Source organism: Calidris pugnax, unplaced genomic scaffold, assembly GCF_001431845.1.
Source record: "Calidris pugnax isolate Ruff unplaced genomic scaffold, ASM143184v1 scaffold150, whole genome shotgun sequence".
NCBI lineage: Eukaryota > Metazoa > Chordata > Aves > Charadriiformes > Scolopacidae > Calidris > Calidris pugnax.
The window spans coordinates 1,159,484-1,179,312 of NW_015091300.1; the positions used below are offsets into that span (position 1 = coordinate 1,159,484).

The 19,829-nt window shown below is 46.7% G+C and overlaps 1 protein-coding gene across 1 annotated transcript in view; it reads left to right on the top strand.

Annotated features, from left to right (window-relative positions):
• The window catches only part of ACAA2 (acetyl-CoA acyltransferase 2), a 23,469-nt gene extending 16,514 nt beyond the window's left edge, over nucleotides 1-6,955 (top strand). Inside the window, exons 8-10 of the mRNA XM_014960792.1 lie at nucleotides 3,291-3,361; nucleotides 4,687-4,841; nucleotides 6,289-6,955. Of these exons, the coding sequence (XP_014816278.1) occupies nucleotides 3,291-3,361; nucleotides 4,687-4,841; nucleotides 6,289-6,373 (311 nt within the window). The 3' untranslated portion in view covers nucleotides 6,374-6,955. The remainder of the gene's footprint in view (nucleotides 1-3,290; nucleotides 3,362-4,686; nucleotides 4,842-6,288) is intronic.
• The last annotated feature ends 12,874 nt before the right edge of the window (nucleotides 6,956-19,829 follow it).

Consider the following 19,829-nt stretch of genomic DNA (forward strand, 5'->3'; position numbering starts at 1 on the left):
TCTCCCCTCAGCCTCCTCTTCTCCAGGCTGAATAACCCCAGTTCCCTCAGCCTCTCCTCATAAGACTTGTGCTCCAGACCCCTCACCATCTTTGTTGCTCTTCTCTGGACCCGCTCCAGCACCTCCATGTCTTTTTTATGGTAGGGGGCCCAAAACTGGACACAGCACTCGAGGTGGGGCCTCACCAGTGCTCAGTAAAGGGGGATGATCACCTCTTGGGCCCTACTCCCCACGCTGTTCCTGATACAGGCCAGGATGCTGGTGGCCTTCTTGGCCACCTGGGCACACTGCTGGCTCAATGTTCAGTCTAAACCTACCCTGTTGGAGCTTGAAGCCGTTCCCTCTCGTTCTGTCGTTAATTACCTGTGAGAAGAGACCAGCCTTCGCGTTGGGCATTTTAAAGGAAAGAAAGGGAGGCTGCAGCGCGCTCAGGCTGGTAGCTCTCAAGATGTTTGTGGTGTTTCTTCCATCCCTCTTACGCAGAGAGACTGATTTACTGAACCATACTCCCCCAAGGCACCTTATTTTCTCCCTTTTTTTACTCTCTCTGTTAGTAACTCCAGAAAATAGGCACTCTCTCAATCTTTTTAGAAATGCTTTTCTCCTGAAATTGACTTGAGTTCCCTGTGGGCCTTAAATCCCATTATTAAAAGTGCAACTATGAGTTGTTTTCTTCACCTCTTGCCGAAGGAGTGTTGCCTACTTTTCAGTTTCTCAACCTGAGATTGGATTCCAGGATACGTGTCTGCTCAGGTATTATTTGACAGGCTGAGGGAGCTGGGATTGTTCAGCCTGGAGAAGAGAAGGCTCCAGGGATCTGAGATTGGATTCCAGGATATGTGTCTGTTCAGGTATTTTTTGACAGGCTGAGGGAGCTGGGATTGTTCAGCCTGGAGAAGAGAAGGCTCCGGGGAGACCTTAGAGCCCCTTCCAGTCCCTCAAGGGGCTCCAGGAAAGCTGGGGAGGGACTCTTGGTCAGGGAGGGGCAAACCCACTACTTCTCTCTCTTTTTTTTTTTTATTTTTAATTAGAAACATATTTGATGCTTCCAAATCAAGAAGCTTTTAAAGCACACAAACCCTCCAAGCTGCTCCAGATAAACCCTGGGATTTTTCCCTTCTCTTTAGTTTGTAGACAGCGTCGTATCCCTTCTCCTTTCTGCCTTTCTCTTCAGAGATAATCAAGTAGCTGTTAAAGCAAACAAACCCTCCAACCTGCTCCACACAAACCCTGGGATTTTCCCTTCTGTTTAGTTTGTAGACAGCGTCCTATGGCTTCTCCTTTCTGCCTTTCTCTTCAGAGAGGTCATTGTGGACCGGTTCCATGAAATCAAGAAGCTTTTAAAGCACACAAACCCTCCAAGCTGCTCCAGATAAACCCTGGGATTTTTCCCTTCTCTTTAGTTTGTAGACAGCGTCGTATCCCTTCTCCTTTCTGCCTTTCTCTTCAGAGAGGTCATTGTGGACTGGTTCCATGTGGCAGTAGAAATGCAAATGAAGCATTGTGGGATTTGTTTTCTTCCCTGGACGCTATCTGACTAACTGCAACCTTCAAAGCAAATGTGGAGGGAGGGTTTCTTTCATGCCAGTCATTGTGCTTTCTAAACCAGCCCCTTCTTTCTAAGGCAGGCAAATCTTTGAGCTTGTTTAAAAACTTCATAAATTAGAGAAATAGCATCCTAACTCCTTAACGCCGCGCCTTGTCCCCAGCAACTCAAAAAAAAAAAAAAATCCAGAACTGCCCTTTCACATTCGGAGAGTGATGGGGAATCCTGCCTCACAGTGTCTAGTGAGAGAATTCATTATTTTCAAAAAAAAAGAAAAAGAAAGGAGGGGGAAAGTCTCCTTGGCTGTCATCAATGGTCTTTGTATTGTCCACACGAGACCCTCCCGTTACTCTCAGGCGTAACAGGCATACTAAAATCTCTCCATAATGAGATGCATTTAGAGACCAGTATTAAGCAGCCTGAGGCTTTCTAATAATCCACTGAGCTTTGAACTGGGCCCTTCTTTTAATTTTTCTGTCTCTTTGGTCATTTTCTCATCTTTATGCTTTTTTATTCTTTGAGCTTTGAGTTTTCGACACCGTTTTTTCAATAGTGAGATCGCATTTAGGATTGTTAACGGTTTAGGACTGGGGGGTTTTTTTGTCTGGTGGTCACCTACCATCAAACATCTCAATATCTTTGTCCTACAAGCATGTATCTAATGAACCCTTTCAAATTCTCTTGGAGTGCCTCTTTCCTTAGGTAGCTGTGCTTTGAGATGAATGTCCCCTGGTGGTTTATACTACGTCTGTAGATGTCACATTTCTTCCAGAGAACAGTTTAATGCCAAACTTTGCAATATTATTTAAAAAAAAAATTAAAAATCTTACTGTCTTCATTTGACCAGGACCTGGATCCAAGGGAATATTTTATTGTTAGTTTTTTTGACTAGAAGATTTTCAGAGAAATTATATTAAGGGCACAAAACCAACAATACCCTTAACTAAACACATAATTAGCAAACTCTAGAACAGCCTGTCCTTCTTCTGCAGTTTCTCTACTTGGAAACTGCAAGTTGTGAGGGAAGAATAAGCTGAACCAAGAGTCCTGGGAAGGAGAAGGCCTCAAAACTGTCGTCAAGTTCTTTTCTTTGGCTGGGGAATGTCAGTTCTCTTGACTTGAAAGCTGTGTGGGTGTTTACCAACAGAGCCTTGCAGCAGTAATGACGCTCCTAAATTTCTCTGGCTCTGTGTTGAGAAAGCTGCCAAATAGTTTTGAGATTTAGGAGTTCTCTTCCCAGCTGATAAATCAGGTGAGTGGCATAGCCAGAGTTCATTGGCTGCACGGAGGCTCGTGGGAGGGGATCTGATGAGGCTTTATGAAGCTATCCTATATATTACATATTTATAAGCCTTTATTTTTTATTTATTTAACTAACTAAGCATGCAATTTCCACATAGGCCCTCCTCAAAAAATGTCATCAAGTTCTTTTCTTTGGCTGGGATCTGTCGGTTCTCTTGACTTGAAAGCTGTGTGGGTGTTTACCAACAGAGCCTTGCAGCAGTAACGACGCTCCTAAATTTCTCTGGCTCTGTGTTGAGAAAGCTGCCAAATAGTTTTGAGATTTAGGAGTTCTCTTCCCAGCTGATAAATCAGGTGAGTGGCATAGCCAGAGTTCATTGGCTGCACGGAGGCTCGTGGGAGGGGATCTGATGAGGCTTTATGAAGCTATCCTATGTATTACATATTTATAAGCCTTTATTTTTTATTTATTTAACTAACTAAGCATGCAATTTCCACATAGGCCCTGTACCTGCAATTACTGAGGTTCTGAAGAAAGCGGGCTTGACCCTGAAGGACATGGATTTGGTAGAGGTAAGGAGTTTTAACTTGAACAGTGAGGTAACTCCTAATATTTTAGCAGAAACGTTCTCATAGATGTAGCCCATCATCACAAGGTGGGTGCTTCTGTCTGGCTGGAGTTCACCTGTCTTAGCTTGTTGGCCTCACCTCTGTCCCTGTCTAGTTTCTACCCCAGGGTTGAACAGTCATTGCAAAAATCTCAGGCACGTGGAAGTTGAAAATGGCGTGATAGCATTCCATGGAACAAAAAATAGCCTCGTGTGACGTGGAGTTTTACGCTGTTGGCTGGACTGTTAATGTTTTCACAGAATCACAGGATGATATGGGGTTGGAAGGGACCTCTGGAGATCATCTACTCCAACCCCCTGCCAAAGCAGGGCCACCCAGAGCAGGTTGCACAGGAAGATGTGCCCCCTCTACTGTGCCCTGGGGAGGCCCCAGCTGGAGCACTGGGTCCAGTTCTGGGCTCCCCAGTTCCAGAAGGACAGGGAACTGCTGGAGAGGGGACAGCAGAGGGCTACAAACATGGAGCATCTCCCTCACAAGGAAAGGCTGAGGGACTTGGGGCTTTTGCATCTATAAATACTCCAAGGGTGGGTGTCAGGAGGATGGGGCCAGGCTTTTTTCAGTGGTGCCCAGGGACAGGACAAGAGGAAATGGGCACAAACTTGAACATGGGAAGTTCCACCTCAACATGAGGAGGAACTTCTTTCGTGTGAGGGTGGCAGAGCCCTGGCAGAGGCTGCCCAGAGAGGTGGTGGAGTCTCCTTCTCTGGAGACATTCCAACCCCACCTGGATGGGTTCCTGTCCAACCAGCTCTGGGTGGCCCTGCTTTGGCAGGGGGTTGGCCTAGATGATCTCCAGAGGTCCCTTCCACCCCCATGTCATTCTGTGATTCTTTGTCCAGGCAGGGTTTGAATGTCTCCAGAGAAGGAAACCCACCCTTTAGATATTTATAAGTGTTGATAAGATCCCTAATCTCTCCCCAGTTACTTTTAAGTTAGTCACACTTCTCCATTCCTTATTTTTGTGTCAGAGAAACACGTTCTTCATGAACACATTAAATCAGAATATTTCATGCCATTTTTAAAATAAAATATACTACCTACATACTTCGTATCACCTGTGCCAGAAGGATGTGAATTTACATTGGGTTGGCCTGAAAATTTATATTTTGTCTGGGGATGTTTTTATAAACGCAGAGTTGAATATTTTTCTCAGTCAAAACGACCTGGAGAAGAAACCCACCTCGTTTAATCTTGTGTGCCCAGATGGCACAGAAAGCTGGTGTGGCAAGTCAGCCGTGAAGAGTTGTGTTCTTTCTCTGCTCTTTTAGGTGAACGAAGCTTTTGCACCTCAGTATCTGGCTGTCGAAAAGGTTTTGGGCCTCGACCCTGAAAAAACCAACGTCAACGGAGGCGCCATCGCTATCGGCCATCCTTTGGGTGCTTCGGGATCCCGGATCACGGCTCATCTGGTCCATGAATTAAGGTATATATGGTATTAACCTATAGCTTCTGCTGGTGACTACAATTCTGATACATTTATGCCTGCAAAAGATTTTTAGGTGGATACTGTGGGACTAAAATCTTCTCTTCCACTGGCTTTAAACTTTCCACGCTAAGATATACTGGTTTCTTTTTTTTATTCCCTCAGGGCAGAGATCACTGTATCTTTTTCACTTGTACTTGCAACACTGTGTTAATGTTCAACCACAAAACCTCAGCTCATTTGCACCTTGCAGAAAAATTAGTTTCTTAGAAAGCTTAGCTTTTAAAAACTACCTTGGCAATAAAATTAGATATTACTTATGTCGTCTTTATTATGTGTTGAAACCACAAGAAGCCTGTAGTGTTCTTTGCCATTTTTTATTTCTAAAAAACACATAACATTGCTGCACCTGGGAAGGAATAACCCCCTGCACCAGGACAGGTTGGGGGTGACCTGCTGGAGAGCAGCTCTGAGGAGAAAGACCTGGGAGTCCTGGTGGACAACAGGATGCCCATGAGGCAGCAATGGGCCCTGGTGGCCAAGAAGGCCAATGGCATCCTGGGGGGCATCAGGAAGAGTGGGACCAGCAGGTGGAGGGAGGTCATCCTGCCCCTCTGCTCTGCCCTGGGGAGGCCCCAGCTGGAGCACGGGGTCCAGTTCTGGGCTCCCCAGTTCCAGAAGGACAGGGAACTGCTGGAGAGGGGACAGCAGAGGGCTACAAAGATGCTGAGGGGCCTGGAGCACCTCTCTGCTGAGGAAAGGCTGAGGGACTTGGGTCTTTTGAGTCTGGAGAAGAGCAGACTGAGGGGGGATCTGATCAAGGCCTAGAAATACTTGAAGGGTGGGTGTCAGGAGGATGGGGCCAGGCTTTTTTCAGTGGTGCCCAGGGACAGGACAAGAGGGAACAGGCACAAACTTGACCATCAGAAGTTCCACCTCAACATGAGGAGGAACTTCTTTTGTGTGAGGGTGGCAGAGCCCTGGCAGAGGCTGCCCAGAGAGGTGGTGGAGTCTCCTTCTCTGGAGACATTCCAACCCCACCTGGACACAATCCTGTGGGACCTGCTCTGGGTGGCCCTGCTTTGGCAGGGGGTTGGCCTAGATGATCTCCAGAGGTCCCTTCCAACCCCATTCCGTGATGATGTACTGTCTTTTAGATGGTAAAAAACTCAGACCTTGCAAATCCTTGTTTTTCTACAAAAATATTCATGATAACGTAGCATCTTTTAGATAGTAAAAGACTCAGATTTTGCAAATCCTTGTTTTTCTACAAAAATATTTCAACATCAGTTGAAGCTTTACGATATTTTTCCAGAAAAAGAAGAGCGTACACATTCTAGAACTTCAACTTTAGTAGTCATTAGTTGATAAAATGAGGAAAATGAGGAAAACAGTTATTGTGGTTTCATAAAAAGAAATAATTTTCACTCTTACTTTGTCCATCCAGGCGTCGTGGTGGGAAGTACGCGGTCGGCTCGGCTTGCATCGGCGGTGGCCAAGGTATCGCTGTCATCATCGAGAACACGGCCTGAGAGATTCCGGAGACTGCAGGAATTCCCCAAATTCCTAAATTCCTGAGAAACTTCTGCCTTTTTGTGCCAATAAAGCCTCACTCCCCGCCTTCCTTTTGTGCCGTTCCTGCAAGGTAAAGGAATAGCTGAGAAGTCTTGAGTTCTGAACAAAAAGCTGAATGTCTTTCTAAGTAAAGGAAGTGTAACATCGATATAATTTCACACTAACGAAGTATTTTCTCAAAGCCTCTTTTCAATCAAAAGTAATATATTTCTGTAGGCGAAATTCTTGTCGTTTCCTGAGGAAATTGCCTGTCCAACTTTCACCAAACCTGCCTTAAAAATAGCAGTCAGTGTAGCCCTTTAAGCAAGTAGGGTTTAAAGTGTTCCTCTACCTGCTGCCTGGCACATGTGCCCCTCTCTTATCATCAGGAAATGTAAAAAAATTTAATTGGCAGCCTTATTAAGTCTGTACTGATTGTAGATCAATGGCTGTTACCTGGAGCCTGCTCTTTTGTAAGGGAAAAGAAAATCAGCCAAAGCTGAAATCTCCACTGTGCCTCCCAAAAGAACAATAAACAAACATAACAGAAAATTAAAAAAGGGCTTGGTGTTCCTTTATTTGTTTATTTTAAAAGTAAATCGCTCTGAGATTTGTTACCTTTGGGAAGTCAGCGTTGGGTTGTGGAGAGGCTGTTTTTTCTGGCTGAGGAATAATTGGTGTTTAACTAGATAGATTTACTAGAATTCTCTAGAAAGAGAGAGAAGGTGGGGAGGGGGAATTAAATTTAAATGTGGAAATTGCAACTCTTAATTTCCTGGGACAGTATCATCTGCATCTCTTGGGCTTGTGCTGAGATTGTGACTTAATATCGTTGCAAAGACGTCAGCTTTTACTCTTCCTCATCCTCTGCCAAAATATTGCTCATCTCCAGCTGCTTCTTGCCGCTCCGCTGGCTCGAGCTGGGAGGGTTGGGAAAGACTGGGAGCTTATTCAAAACCTGATTGTCCAGCCTGGCAAGAAATTCAGGTCAAGGCAAGTGCTGTTAGAACTGGTGGATAACAGTTGATCACCGTTCCTGGGGCTTTTATGGATTCAGTGTCTTTAATGACTGTAGAAATATTTAGAGCTGGTTTTAGGGATTTAAAAAAAACAACAAAAAAACAAACAAGGTCTTCATCTAACCCAATATCTGCTGTCCTCCTTCTAACGTATCTTACTCAGGGTTAGTGGGGTCTCACTGTTCAAGATACAGTTGCCACATTGATTTTATAAAGCAGGATGTTTTCTTATTTCCTTCCATAATAACTCCCTCTTCCTTCTGTGACTCTGGATAATCACTGAACTCTCATTTTCAGAGAATTGGCCATGGTTTTTCCAAGATCTCATCTCTGTGTAGTGGCAGTTCATAGAATCATAGAACTGCCCAGGCCGGAAGGGACCTCCAAAGGCCATCTAGTCCCACCTCCCCACAGTCAGCAGGGACACCCCCAACTAGACCAGGTTGCCCAGGGCCTCGTCGAGCCTCTCCTTGAATATCTCCAGGGATGGGGCCTCAACCACCTCCCTGGGCAACCTGTTCCAGTGCTCCACCACCCTCCCAGTGAAGAACCCTCTCCTCATCTCCAGTCTAAAGCTGTTCCCCTCCAGCTTGAAGCCATTGCCCCTCGTCCTGTCACTGCAGGCCTTTCTAAACAGGTTCTCCCCAGCCTTCCTGTAGGCTCCCTTCAGGTACTGGAAGGCTGCTATTAGGTCTCCCCGGAGCCTCCTCTTCTTCAGGCTGAACAACCCCAGCTCCCTCAGCCTGTCCTTGTAGCAGAGGTGCTCCATCCCCCTGATCATCCTTGTGGCCCTCCTCTGGACCCTCTCCATCAGGTCCATGTCCTTCTATTGAGGGCTCCAGACCTGCACACAATACTCCAGGTGAGGTCTCACCAGAGCAGAGTAAGGTGGAAGAATCCCCTCTCTGGACCTGCTGGCAACGCATCTTTTGATGCAGCCCAGGATGGGATTGGCCTTCTGGGCTGCAAGTGCACACTTCTTTCAGAGCTCGTCACTGTGTAGGGTACAGTAAAGAATAATCCCCTTCGTGCACTTCATTTTGCATGTAATGTTTCATTTCCCCCTTTTCTCACTTTTATCACTCACTTTTTTGAGATCCGTGTGCGATTGTAGTTGCGAGAGTTGAATGTGGTCATCCTGAATAATTGTGTATGTTCTGCAAAACGCATCACGACGATGTCCACCTCATTTTCCAGCTGACTTAAGAATGTGCTCTCGGTGCAGATGATCGTACATCCTGCTTGTAACCTTCCTTTGCTGTGTGAGCCAGCTGCTTATTCCCATATCATTCCTTTTTTATCCTCTTCATTTCCTGCCAAAGCCTCTGATGAGGGGCTTTGTCACGCTGTGAGATGGTAAAATCTTTTCCTGTGAAGTTACTGGGACGTCACACATTGCTCTTCTGGTAGAAGCAACTTCTTCCACAGCTTCCAGGTATTAAAGCTCAGTGTCTGCTTTTTCATTAAGGGAAAATGCTCTTCTTTTGGGAGTAAACTTAATTGATTTTTGCCTGTTTGTGGTCTCAGGCTGCAGTGCCTGGTGGTATAAACACAGAATCACAGAATGCTATGGTTGGAAGGGACCTCTGGAGATCATCTAGGCCAACCCCCTCCCAAAGCAGGGCCACCTCCAGAAGGTCCCACAGGAACATGTCCAGGCGGGGTTGGAATGTCTCCAGAGAAGGAGACTCCACCACCTCTCTGGGCAGCCTCGGCCAGGGCTCTGCCACCCTCAAAGTGAAGAGGTGCCTCCTCATGTTGAGGTGGAACTTCTTATGGTCAAGTTTGTGCCTGTTTCCTCTTGTCCTGTCCCTGGGCACCACTGAAAAAAGCCTGGCCCCATCCTCCTGACACCCACCCTTCAAGTATTTATAGGCCTTGATCAGATCCCCCCTCAGTCTTCTCTTCTCCAGACTCAAAAGACCCAAGTCCCTCAGCCTTTCCTCAGCAGAGAGATGCTCCAGGCCCCTCAGCATCTTTGTGGTCCTAACACTCCCTCTAAAGTTGCTTTAGGAAGAATGCAATCCCTTTTTTAGGTTTAAAACCAACCTAGGTGTTCAAGTTAAGAGTGAGTTACATGTGGATTTTCCAAACATGTGCTTCTGCTTTCCATTGCCCACTTGAAACGTGGCTGCTTTTTCAGACTGTTCCCAAAAAGGGATATTTTGTGCCAATTAAACCCTTGAACGGTTGAAACCATCGGCAATTAATCGCTCTGCGGAGTCATTGAGTGAGTTACCACTGACTTTGTCTCCAGGTGGAAGCCTTTCTTCAGAATATTACCTTTTCCACACCAAAGATGAGCAAAACTCTTATGTTTGTGGAAAACTGGCTTGGAAATCAATGTATAGGGATGCCCAATGTATAGGATTTGCCCTGAGCCTGTCCTTACCAGCAAGTCCAATCATTTATTACAGAATCACCGCCGTATTATCTGATCCAAAGCACCAGTTTCCCAGTTATAACAACGGTAAGAAACTGTGTTTCTGCCGTTAGGAAATGAAGGAATCTCTGCTGGGAGCAATTAGGATTGGGGTGATTTAATAAAATCCTGGAAAGAGCGAAGGATATAGATGAAAAGTGTTAAATTTTAGAGGGATAACTACATACATTGATTATATCAAGCGCAACCTGTTTTGGTTTGTTTTGTTTTTTCTTTTTAGGTTCAGAAGTATTTATTTTTCTGTGAGTTAATATACAATATAATGAAAATGTTGATATTTTTTTTTTTAATTATTTTTATTTTCCGTCTTGAAATGTGGGAGAAAAGAAAGTTGAGGGAATTATTCATTCCCCCCCTATAAAGCTTACTCCTAGATGTCCATGTGGATTTCTACCACTGGGTGGTGCCTTCTAAACGTTCTCCAGACCTCCCTGGATTACAAAAGCACTTGTCCTCCTTAGGGTAGCTCAGCTTTTCTCCCAAGTGCAGCCTAAATTAACCTTGAAAACTAAATCACCCACAATTTCAGGTCTTTTTTTTCTCCTTTTGTGGGGTTATAAACGGGCAGGTGCCGCGGTGCCAACACCTCTTTGCCGCTGCAACTGAGAGTTTTCGGTGCCTCTTTTTTTGTTTTTTCAAGCCATTTAGAAAGTATTTGTTGTTTTACAGAGTGAGTTCCAACTGCAATTTGAGAGGACTTGTCCAACAAGCTGGTGGCTGAGGTACTGTGTCTGGCAGAAGAGGAAGAGGAGAATATTAAACCTTAATCCTAAGCGACTGTATGTGAGAGAGAGAGAGGGAGAAGGTACAGAGACCTGATGGAGATAGATTTTTGCACTCCTTTCTGGGTTATTTCTGTTAGAATTAAGATGGGATATTGTGCAGCATCCTATATATTTAAAAAAAAAATTAATAATTAAATCTCAAAGCTGCTAAGGTGCACGATTTCAGGCAGATCTCACCTCGCTGTGAGACTGTTTCTAATGAGCTTCTCCTCCATCTGCAGATGCAGACGTTTTCCGTCTGGCGCGATGCTGCTAAGCTGGGCAGGGCTCTGTCTGGCCTCTCCACCTGGCAGAGTCCCTGTCAGACTGGGTCACTGGGGCTGGAGGGGGATCAGAGGGGAAATTAATCCTTCAGAGAGCTCACAAATTAAGGGTTTAATAGCAGGGGTGTTGACTGGGTCACTGGGGCTGGGGGGGGCAGATCAGAAGGGAAATTAATCCTTCAGAGAGTTCACAAATTAAGGGTTTAATAGCAGGGGTGTAGTTTCCCCCCTTCTACAGCTACAAGGAACCTGTGCTAGCGACGTCTTTGCTGAATTAGATATATTTACATCAAAAATTCAATTGAATGGGTAGATTGGAACGTGAGTGTTGGTTTTAATTTTATATTTCTTCATGGAAGGTGAGTTGAGATGATAAAAGGGTAACGTTTTTGAACTTTAAGGCTGCTGTTTGATAACAAATCCAGCTGTAAGGGCGAGCAATGCCAGGTCCAAACGCCGGAGTCACCAGGAATCGCAGGGCAAGATCAGGTGTAGTTTCATGCTGCTAATCCCCAGCTCTTCCAAATTGTCAGCCTGATAAATTCATCCTGGCAGGTATTAAGCCAGAGCAGCTATTGTTTTTTTCCACTGATGGTCAGGCTCTTACTCTGATTCAGCAAGAGCAGGGCTGGATGTTCACACACCCTACCTGGGCTGAATGTGTTCCCTGAGCTCAGGAATTGCCCAAACGTGGCATTTGTGATTGTGAAACTGCAGCTTTCATCTTTTTTGAAGATCAGCAAGACTGCAGAAGCTTAAGACAGCAAACTCGGTGCCAATCCACGGAGAGATTGTGGTGCCCTCACCTAGACACAACAGCAGACAGCCCGAATTCCTGCCCATGGTGGTGGAGAAGGGCAGAACCTGGGTGCTGCCATCAGACAGGATAGTTCATTGCTCTCCCAAACTCAGGTGTCACAGCAGATCCTCTGCGGGATGAGGTTCATCAAGGCCAAGTGCCAGGTCCTGCACTTGGGGCACAAAAACCCCAGGCAGAGTGGCTGGAGCTGCCTGGCAGAGAAGGACCTAGGGGTGTTGGTCAACTGTCGGCTGAACATGAGCCAGCAGCGTGCCCAGGTGGCCAAGAAGGCCACCAGCATCCTGGCCTGTGTCAGGAACAGTGTGGCGAGTAGGGCCCGAGAGGTGATTGTCCCCCTGGACTGGGCACTGGTGAGGCCCCACCTCGAGTGCTGGGTCCAGTTTTGGGCCCCCTACCACAAAAAAAGACATTGAGGTGCTGGAGTGGGTCCAGAGAAGGGCAACAAAGATGGTGAGGGGTCTGGAGGCTGAGGGAGCTGGGGTTATTCAGCCTGGAGAAGAGGAGGCTGAGGGGAGACCTTCTTGCTCTCTCCAACTCCCTGAAAGGAGGGTGTAGAGAGGTGGGGGTCGGTCTCTTCTCCCAAGTCACAGGCGACAGGACGAGAGGAAATGGCCTCAAGTTACACCAGGGGAGGTTCAGGCTGGATATTAGGAAACATTTTTTGACTGAAAGGGTCATCAGCCATTGGAATGGGCTGCCCAGGGAGGTGGTTGAGGCACCATCCCTGGAGGTGTTCAAAAGACAGGTTGATGAAGTGCTGGGAGATATGGTTTAGTGATGGTGATGCTTCTTGTTTGTTGTGTGGGTGTCTATTTTTGTCAAAGTGAGGTTGACGGTTGGACAAGATGATCTTTAAGGTCCCTTCCAACCTAGAAGATTCTGTGATTAGCCCCGGGCCACTTAGATACTTCCAATTTTATATTTTTTTTTTTACTTCTGTGACCCAAAACTATGGAGGTGGAAGGAGTGGGAAGAGGGAGAAGGTTTTGGACTTTTATTTCTGTGTTGCTGCCTGATAACCTCTGTGAAACGTTTATCCTTCCTATAACTAATCAGTTAATGAAGCTTAGAAGCACCATCTGACTATATCTCAAAGGAAAACTCACCCAAGTTTTACTTGGAGAGATCTTAACCTTGGTGGCAAACTGGAGCATGGAATTTTTCTGGTAGATCCTTCTGCAAGTTCCTCGCATCCAAACGTGTTTCTTCAGTGTTGAGCAAATGTCTTCTATTTCACATATTTTTCTCTAACAGCATGTTTATTCTGGCTGTTTCCAAGGGGAAAAAATAATAAATAAATATCTTAATTCCTCTTTATAAACATTTAGCTCTAGTATAAGATACACGTGATAAATTCATTGGGCTTTTTGTTTTGCTTGTAAGAATATTTGACACCACAATGTTTTTCCCCTCTGCTCTGGTTGTTTAAAAATAGAGATTTTTGAGGTCTTAAAAGGGGATTTGAAAAATCTAGAAAGAGTGTGAAGCAGAAGATAACATAATTTAAACGCAGAAAGGAGAACTTTAGAGATGACAGAGAACAGAAGTTGTGTTTACTGGATCTCTAATTGTTGAATTAACCATTAAACAACTCATTTTTGGGAGATTTTTTTCTTACGCTCACAAGGCTAAAGTTTCTCCCCTGCACAAAACTAAAATTAGACTCTTTAAGAAAAAAAAATTCTCATCAGACTCCAGAAACTTCTAAATCACATTTTAAGAGTAATAATAAAACTCTGCGATTCAGCAAATCTGCTGTTGGTAGAGTGGGAAAAATTTGACTCATTTGGAGAAAATCATGTAAGGTTGTGGTGAACAAAGAGCGGAACTCAACATTTCTGACTGCTCTTCCAAATGTCATTCTTGAAATACTTAAGATTCAGAGGAAGATAATAAGGAGGTAGAGTATGGAGTGGGGTGAAATTGAGGGACAGAGCAAGCGTGGACATAACCAAGACCTCACTGGGGCAGGTGTTGGACACAGAACAAAACCACCCTACTCAGCCACCAGTATTTATTCGTTATTAGGGCTACAAAGATGATGAGGGGCCTGGAGCATCTCTCTGCTGAGGAAAGGCTGAGGGACTTGGGGCTTTTGACTCTGGAGAAGGGAAGACTGAGGAGGGATCTGATCAAGGCCTAGAAATACTTGAAGGGTGGGTGTCAGGAGGATGGGGCTGGTCTTTTTTCAGTGGTGCCCAGGGACAGAACAAGAGGAAATGGGCACAAACTTGACCATCAGAAGTTCCATCTCAACATGAGGAGGAACTTCTTTCCTTTGAGGGTGGCAGAGCCCTGGCAGAGGCTGCCCAGAGAGGTGGTGGAGTCTCCATCTCTGGAGACATTCCAACCCCACCTGGACACATTCCTGTGCAACCTGCTTTGGCAGGGGGTTGGAGTAGATGATCTCCAGAGGTCCCTTCCAACCCCATAGCATTCTGTCATTATTTCTATTTCTTAAAAAAGGGTGTGATTCATGCGCTGTGTGCAGGGAGCAGGGATGTCCCCTCAGTTCCTTCTTCCTTACCAGCACACAGAGGGTGAGTTCCTCTAGGAACTTCTTCCTACGGTTGCAATAACGTGGTGACCTTGCACTAAAGCTCTCAAGAGTCAGGTTCTCAAGAACTTCATATTGCTTAACGCTTTGTGTTGCGTGAGCCGATGGTCTCTTAAAACGGCTTCCAGGTATCACGGTGGTGGAGCTATGACTCTTCTACTTCAAAGCAGGTCTGTTCCTTGCTCAAGTGTGTTTATGTTTCCTGTGCTGGAGGGTCATTCTTTTTCTTCAGCCACCAGTGGCTGCCTTTTCCTGCTCTGCCCAGTATGGGGGTGGGAGGTAGAGTGAGTGAGTGCCATAGAAAAAATGCAATTGCAGGTCTAAAAATAGATTCACTCAGAATCATTGTAGAGCAAATCAAACCCAAAGAATTTGTGGTATGGTTGGCTTCTGAGATGGGAAGGATTTCACCGTGACTCTCCTGGGATGTGTCTGTGACTCCCACCAGTGAGTGTGTGATGGAGGAGACGTAGCTTAGGGCTCTTCCCACATAGACACGTTCTCTTTTTCTTCTCTTTCTTCCTTTACATCCCTTTTCTCCCCTTTGTGAAATTAGGTGGTACAACTTCTGGAGATAACTAGGTAGCCAGAGTGATATCTAGATGTGCCACTGCTGGAATGGGCCCTCTCCATGAGATTGCTACAGGTGTGGTGAACTTCATAGAATCATAGAATTGCCCAGGCTGGAAGGGACCTCCAAAGGCCATCTAGTCCCACCTCCCCACAGTCAGCAGGGACACCCCCAACTAGACCAGGTTGCCCAGGGCCTCGTCGAGCCTCTCCTTGAATATCTCCAGGGAAGGGGCCTCAACCACCTCCCTGGGCAACCTGTTCCAGTGCTCCACCACCCTCACAGTGAAGAACCCTAACTTCATCTCATACCTCAACCTGCTTCTCAAGGGTTACCAGCAGAAGCAAGATTTTTGTGTGTCAGGAGATTCTCTGATTGGGTTTGATGTTGCAGGGTGGCTCCTGTCATACTGCCCTGTCTCCCACCCATGGATCTGAAGAACATATTGCGTAAGAAAAATAAGGACAAATGACTTTAATAAGCAAGATGCTGAAAGAAGGTAGATTGAGATGAGATCTGGGGAAGAACTTCTTTGGTGTGAGGGTGGTGAGAGCCTGGTCCAGGTTGGCCAGAGAAGCTGTGGCTGCCCCATCCCTGGAGGGGTTCAAGGCCAGGTGGGAGGGGGCTTGGAGCAACCTGGTCTGGTGGGAGGTGTCCCTGCCTAGGTCAGGAGGTTGGAACTGGATGATCTTTAAGGTCTCTTCCAACCCAAACCATTGTATGATTCTATACCCTTGATAGCGCCAGGGTAGATGCCTGGTCCAATGGTAGAGCTCATTATGTAAAATGGATATCAGAATCTGGCATATTTTCATTAATTAATCAAAACCTGACTTTCAAATTCATGGCTCCGCTCTCATTTTCCATTCCAACCCTTAAGCTTCTCCTGGCTGCTGGCTGTTTCCTAACGAGGACCTGCTGTTGACGTTGGCCAAGAACAGGTTGCAGGTGGGGAGCTCGGTGGCGTGATCCAACACCTGACATTCAAATCAGTCACCTGCAGCATTCCCAGCTGATGCAGTTCCTGATCTGCTTATGCTAAAGGCTTCCAGCCCACCACGAGAGGATCCTCACCTCCCCAAAAATGTGGACATGGTGATTGCAAGGCAGATTTAGGAACGTGCGTGGGTCCTCCTTACTCTTTTGTGCAACTTCTTGATTCACCCTGACCTGGCGCTCGGGTCTTACTGTCCTCCTTCGTGTGGCACCACCACGTAGGCTGAATCCCAGTGGAGGTAAGATGAAGTTCTGTTGGTGGGCACCACGTTCACAAACGTCTGATTAAGAAATGAGTGTTCTCAGTGGTTGCTGAACAAAGGCATTGGCTCAGTCTCTTGTTTGTCCCCGGGGAAGTTTTATTTCTTATGTAAATTTATGATCCATGAGCCCCATTGAGGCCGGTGCAGGGGTCAGTTTGACGTGTTTTGAAGTCACCATGGGCTGTTTTAAAGCATGTATTTGGTAGATATAAAACTCTTTAGGTCCAAAACCACCATAAATAGGCTGAAGTTTATCAAGGTGTTTGCAGGAGAACTTGCAACTGGAGGTCTTCCTGCCCCTTTCTACCCATGAGAGTTTGGGATTGAAAAACAAAGGGGAGGTTCTTCCTGAGGAAAACAATATTCTAGTGATGGTGACTGTATTTCCAAAAATGTTTTATGTCTTTTCTAGAGCTGCTTGTTGTTTGTGTGTGTATACGGTGCTGGTAGTTTGATGGTCACCCAAGCCTGTGGGCTTTTCGGCAACGTTCTCCAAGCTCTCCTTGTGCTGTGAAGGAATAAAGGAGATCCTTCTCCTCCCGTTTCAGGTCTTGTTGCCTGGATGATAGAAGCCCAATTATGCACGTGTATGAACTAAACGTGGTGAGACTCATCCAGTCTCAACCCTAAAGTTGCATGCTAGGAGAGCAGCTTAGTGTTAGAATAAGGAAAACTATGGATTATTTTGAAGGACAGTTGGTCAACAGTTGAGGAACCTTCTTTGTCCTCCAGGGAGATGTCCTGCTTGCAGTCTGTGGTATAAAGCATGACCTTCCTGCTGGGTTTTGACCTCTCTATTTCCATTTTGTAGGCATCCTTAGAACCTCTTGAGTGTGCACCCTCCAAACCTGTGTTTTGAAGTAACTATGTTAACTCTGCCATAAAGCACTTGAGGTTTCAACAGCGTGACCTGGACAAACTGTTCTTCAGAGAAGTGGATTCTCCCGTTGTTTGTTTGTTTTGGATGGTGTTTGGGCTTGGGCTTTGGTCTCGCTCAGCGGCAGGTTCTCTGGCAGGTGGTGCACACTGGTTATACCTGCTCCGTCACCACCTACAGCTCCTCTGCTTGGCAGCTGGAGTGAGGTCTTCTGCAGGCTGTTCAACGTTCTGGGGCTGATGCCTTCAGCCAAGCAGAGCATCAAGGGGAGCTCAGGAGATGCTGTAGGGTTTTCACAGCCGGCAGAGGTTCTTTGGGATGATCTAGAAGGGCAGGAGCATGGTTTTTATCCCTCAAGATGCTGTGAATTACTACTTTAGCTGCTCTTACAGGGTTGTTTGTGTGGGGCACTGAGGCTTGACTCTTCATAGCCATCATTTGTCCTCATCAGCACTCTCAAAGCTGCCTTTGAAAAGGCCCAGCTGGTGTTTGCAGAGGAGATGAGTATCTCAGGTGTACTTTATGCTCAGGAATGGGCCATATCTTGCATGACTGGACTTTCAGTACCTAAAGGGGCCTATAGGAGGGATGGGGAGGGACTCTTGATCAGGGGCCTATAGGCGGGATGGGGAGGGACTCTTGATCGGGGAGGGGAGCCACAGGGTGAGGGGGAAGGGTTTGGCACTGAAAGAGGAAGGTTGGGATGAGATGTGGGGAAGAAGTTCTTTGGTGTGAGGGTGGGGAGAGCCTGGCCCAGGTTGGCCAGAGAAGCTGTGGCTGCCCCATCCCTGGAGGGGTTCAAGGCCAGGTGGGAGGGGGCTTGGAGCAACCTGGTCTGGTGGGAGGTGTCCCTGCCCAGGGCAAGGGGTTGGAACTAGATGGTCTTGAAGGTCCCTTCCAACCCAAATCATTCTATGATTCTGTGACTATGACAACATGTGGCACCCATAAAACCTGTGTGTCCTTGCAGTCACATCATGTGGCTGATGACAGACACCATGGCCTAAGATGCCACTTAGGAGAGCTCCAGCATCTCCTTCTACGAGGAGGTGGGTTCAGTGATGGGCTGAGCTTTGCCCAAGGTCTTGCTGGTGCCTGTCAACGGGGCTGTGCTTGGGGACAGAAAGCCAACCACCACCTGAAGGCAAGGGTTGGAGATACCTGACAAATAGAGTTTATGGACCGTGCCTTTGCAGTGTCCAACAGCGCTTGTGGTCTGGAGTTAATGGGACTGGGGTCAGGGTCCCTTTTTGGATGAGTGGATGCCTTTTGGGACTTGAGGGTTCGTGGAGGCTCGTTGTTGCCCAAAAGATGTTCTTACGTTCACACTTGACTTCTTTTTCATGAGTTGTGCAAGAGATTCTGCAAATTTCATTTCCACTCATCGACGTTCTCCAGAAATGGAAGGGAGAGTGACAAGCAGGTCTTTCGGGACAGCAGGGACACCATGGCTGTGTTGCAAGAGACAGTCTTTTGGGGGGTGGGGGGGGGGTGGAAAATGAGGCAATAAAGGCTTTTTACTCGTTGAAAAACCGGGTTGTACAAATCTGTTTTAAATTGTGTCCGGAAGGATTGTGGTACTCGAATGGGGAACAGGTGATGCTTTTAACAACCCTCATAATGGCACTTATTTTATTGTTCTTATTATTTATGCTGTGATTCCCCCGGTGTTAGTCCTTGCTTGGAGCAGAATCTCGGGGAGGGGGGAGGAGGAGGAAACGTGTGGATGCAGCGACGGTGGAGAAATGTAAAGCTTAAAGGATTTTAGACATCTTTAAGTACCATTTAGCAGAGAAACTTTGTGGAACTGAGAAGTTTTGGGCATGGAAGGAGAACACCCTACAGCCGGCTCCTTCCAGTTGGCTCTCCATGCTTGGGCAGTGACACATCCACCCGGAGTGGGATTTTTTTTGGGGGGGTTACACCTCTCAAAAGACTCAGCTGTGGTGTTGGTGTTGGGATTTTCTCCATCTGGGGAAGACGCCTCTGAGTTGGGGATTTGAGTTGGGGCTCCTTGCAACACCCAGCTGGTTCTCAGCGAGCTTGGGATGATAGCAGCCTTCCAGTACCTGAAGGGAGCCTACAGGAAGGCTGGGGAGAACCTGTTTAGAAAGGCCTGCAGTGACAGGACGAGGGGCAATGGCTTCAAGCTGGAGGGGAACAGCTTTAGACTGGAGATGAGGAGAGGGTTCTTCACTGTGAGGGTGGTGGAGCACTGGAACAGGTTGCCCAGGGAGGTGGTTGAGGCCCCTTCCCTGGAGATATTCAAGGTGAGGCTTGACGAGGCCCTGGGCAACCTGGTCTAGTTGGGGGTGTCCCTGCTGACTGCGGGGAGGTGGGACTAGATGACCTTTGGAGGTCCTCTCCGGCCTGGGCAATTCTGTGAATCTATGAATCTATGATTCATAGAATCATAGAATGGTTTGGGTTGGAAGGGACCTCAAAGATCATCAAGTTACAACCCCCCTGCCATGGGCATGGACACCTCCCACTAGAGCAGGTTGCTCAAGGCCCCATCCAGCCTGGCCTTGAACACCTCCAGGGATGGAGCATCCCCAACTTCCCTGGGCAACCTGTTCCAGTGTCTCACCACCCTCAATTAATCAATCCAATTTAACCAGCTTTCTTCTGAAACGTGGGCTTGACAGCAAGGATTTCCCTTTATGCCCCTGGTCTTATTGCACCAAGCTCAACCTGGGTTGAGAAATTCACTGCTGGTCTTGTAAAACATCTTCCACTCGCCTCCCCTTACAACAGAAGCAAGAGGAAGCGCAAAACTCTCCTAACTGAGTGAAGAAAAGCAAAAAGTAAATTTGGGGGGGGGGGGGGGAACCCCAAAA